At 39.8% G+C, this 2,900-nt stretch overlaps 1 protein-coding gene across 1 annotated transcript in view; it reads right to left on the bottom strand.

Annotated features, from left to right (window-relative positions):
- Positions 1 to 834: 834 nt before the first annotated feature.
- LOC109464459 (protein Wnt-11b-like) overlaps positions 835 to 2,900 on the bottom strand; it is a 10,170-nt gene continuing 8,104 nt past the window's right edge. Inside the window, exons 5-7 of the mRNA XM_019761445.1 lie at positions 2,314 to 2,454; positions 1,797 to 1,948; positions 835 to 1,346 (exon numbers count right to left, since the gene is read on the bottom strand). Coding sequence (XP_019617004.1) covers positions 1,172 to 1,346; positions 1,797 to 1,948; positions 2,314 to 2,454 — 468 coding nt within the window. The 3' untranslated portion in view covers positions 835 to 1,171. The remainder of the gene's footprint in view (positions 1,347 to 1,796; positions 1,949 to 2,313; positions 2,455 to 2,900) is intronic.

Genomic DNA, 2,900 nt, shown 5'->3' with positions numbered 1-2,900 from the left:
GTAGTATAGTAAGAATAAACAAAGTTTATACTTTTGTGCAACTCATATTGGGGTACAGTTAATGTCCATGTCCCCTCCCCAAGTCCTACTCTAAAATAATATTCATTTAGAAAAATAGGAAATGACAAAATCTTCATAATAGGATGTCATCATTGTTATTTATGAAAGAATCTAGAATCCGCTCGAAGGACCAACTCGGTGATTGACAAACGTTGGACATGGAGTACTCATAAAAGTCGCCAGATGGCGCGCATTACTTATACAAACACTAACTTTAATACATTCTGTACAGTCATCGCTTCTCGCGAAACGATAATGAAACGTATAATGCATATTTACAATAGTTCTTCCTCTCCTGATTTGTTGATTCCGAACTTTCTTCTGACCATCCATGTTACTGAACAAATATAACGTAACATAACAAACGAATGGCGTCTTCGAAATAAATATCTAGTTTACACAAGCTTACAATAAGTATTTCATCCAATAATGATACAATGTATGTTTACTACCCCCGTCAGTTTAAGATTGTACATGTATTCTAGGTTATAGATGCTAAGATTTGACGTGACCGATTGACAACCATTTTCCGTATTTCGATAGGTTGGTTAGTTTGTTACTAATCAACATTAACGTTAACTCATGTCGTCAGTTATCTCAGAAAAGAAAATATTACATGGTCCGCAGTTAGTAAGGAACTCAGCATTTCTTGATATAATTCTATGGTGCCGAAATACACAAAATGGATTCCTTTATGCCATTGACGCGAATGTATTATCGTAATGGCCCCTGTCTTGACAATGGAATAGCTCAAACTGAACTTCTTACAATGTCCTGTGTCGAAAACTGCAATATGTCAAATGCTACACTGAGCAGATACTATTATGCTTGAACGAGAGCCCTGCGTACTTTTTTTTCCTCTGGCTAATTCTAATAATATTTGCATTAGCTATATGGACATTTAGAATTAGAATTATCAAATGGCCACAAATAGATAACAATATAGTTCCAACATTGAACGCAGGCAAACGCGAGAAGCCTTCACAAAGCAATGCCTTATTTGCACATGTACTTGGTCAAATGGCAAATGGCCACAAATAGATATAGTTCCAACATTGAACGCAGGCAAACGCGAAAAGCCCGGTACGTTTTTATTTTACAAAACAACGCTCTATTTGCACATGTACTTGGTCTCCGTTCTGGTGCACTGGTCACAGGTGACGTAACAGCACCAGTGGTACTTGCAGTTGCACCTCTCCGTGACGGAGGTGGTGAACTCGTTGTACGCCCGACCACAGCACATGGACTGACAGCTGTCAGGGCCGACTGACGTCTTGTTGCACAACCTAGAAAAAAACAAGAACATTCGATGTTTAATACATTTGAAGTTTTCAGCCATTTCTGAAGTTGTACAACGAATTACAACTAGCGATCTGTCTATCCGGAATTCAGCATTCACAAATGAAAACTCAAACTTGGAAAAAAACATCAAACAAGGAATTTGAAATTGCCTAGAGATCCAAATAAACAAAACCAAGCATTCGAAGTGAATTCCTTACAAAGATCTTATGTCGAGAATTCAGCATTCGCAAATGAAACCTCAGAACTGGGAATTTTTTGAAGTGATAACCACAGGGCAAGAAAACATTTCGGTTACCAGTGGATGTGTACGTGTAGTTTTTTTTTTATGTACATATTTTTGGCGACGCCACAGGGACGTCGATTTTCGTATAGAATTACAAATGCTTTAAAAAACGAATCTCAGCAAATAAGACGTTATCGTGTTTTGTACACACCTTCCCGTAGTTCCGTACGAGCCCTTCCTGTTGTTCCGTATGCAGTAGTCGGGAGAGTTGTCCACGAAGATCAGGTCTCCGCTGCCGTGCTTACGGGACACTCTGTCCTCCGGGACCAGCTGTTGTCTCGTCCCGATCTTCCTTTTCACCACCTGAACACAAGAGGGTTATGAAAGATCAGTTAAGCGTTCTTCAAGCCATCACTTTCTTCCAACTTGATCCTCAGGTCAATCTACAGTAACCAAATCCCCTTCCTGTCAGTCTACAGCATTCAAATGCCTAAAAACCCAAGCAAACACACACACATACGCGCGCGCGCACACACACACACACAAACAAACAAAAAATACTTCCGTGCACCTAGGCAATAACTGTATAGACAGTGAGTATGTGCAATGTAATTGTTTGAACGAAATTTCAATGTTCAAGGAATGATCTCTCTTGTAAAACATAAAACATTCGTTATGACGTTTCACTTGCGTTAAAAGGTAGCGAATGTACAGAACTACTTTCTTACCTTGATGGCGTATGAATACTTCTCGGCCAGTTCGTGAGAGATCTCCGTCAGGTCGGCTAACGACTTCCAGCACGTCTTGACGTTACACGACCCGGAGACGCCATGACACTTACACTTCGTCGTCATCGTGTTCTGGACGGCCTGGGGACAGAGATAACAGTTCTTTGTTATAGACGAATAGCAAGAAACGAGAAACATGTGCTCAGGTTATATAACTTGTATTTAACCTTGTTTTTCAAAGACCATAGAGATACATCCGCCCTTGAGACGTCGCCAAAAACGAATTCATGGAACGAAGGGTTGCGAAAGATGTAAAAAAAAGTACGGATAGCTTTTTAAAAAAGCTTCATGAGCAGGTAAAGAAATATACCAAAGTTGTTAAGTCCGGATATTAGAAATGAAGGAAAATATGGAACAAGGCGTGGTCATTTTGAAAAAAAAAACGTATCAACATCAAAAATTCCATTTTGTTTCTTTCTGATGTTAACAAACAGCTCTTATGTGTGTACTGTTACTAGTCCATCCAAGGACATTATATAATGCCCTTGGTCCATCAAAGCATGCCAGGGGCGTTTGGGGGGGGGGGA

The sequence above is a fragment of the Branchiostoma belcheri genome, unplaced genomic scaffold (genome assembly GCF_001625305.1).
Source record: "Branchiostoma belcheri isolate BF01 breed outbred unplaced genomic scaffold, Haploidv18h27 scaffold139, whole genome shotgun sequence".
NCBI lineage: Eukaryota > Metazoa > Chordata > Leptocardii > Amphioxiformes > Branchiostomatidae > Branchiostoma > Branchiostoma belcheri.
Note: the sequence above shows the minus strand (reverse complement) of the source record. Positions and strands in the feature narration are given on the sequence as shown.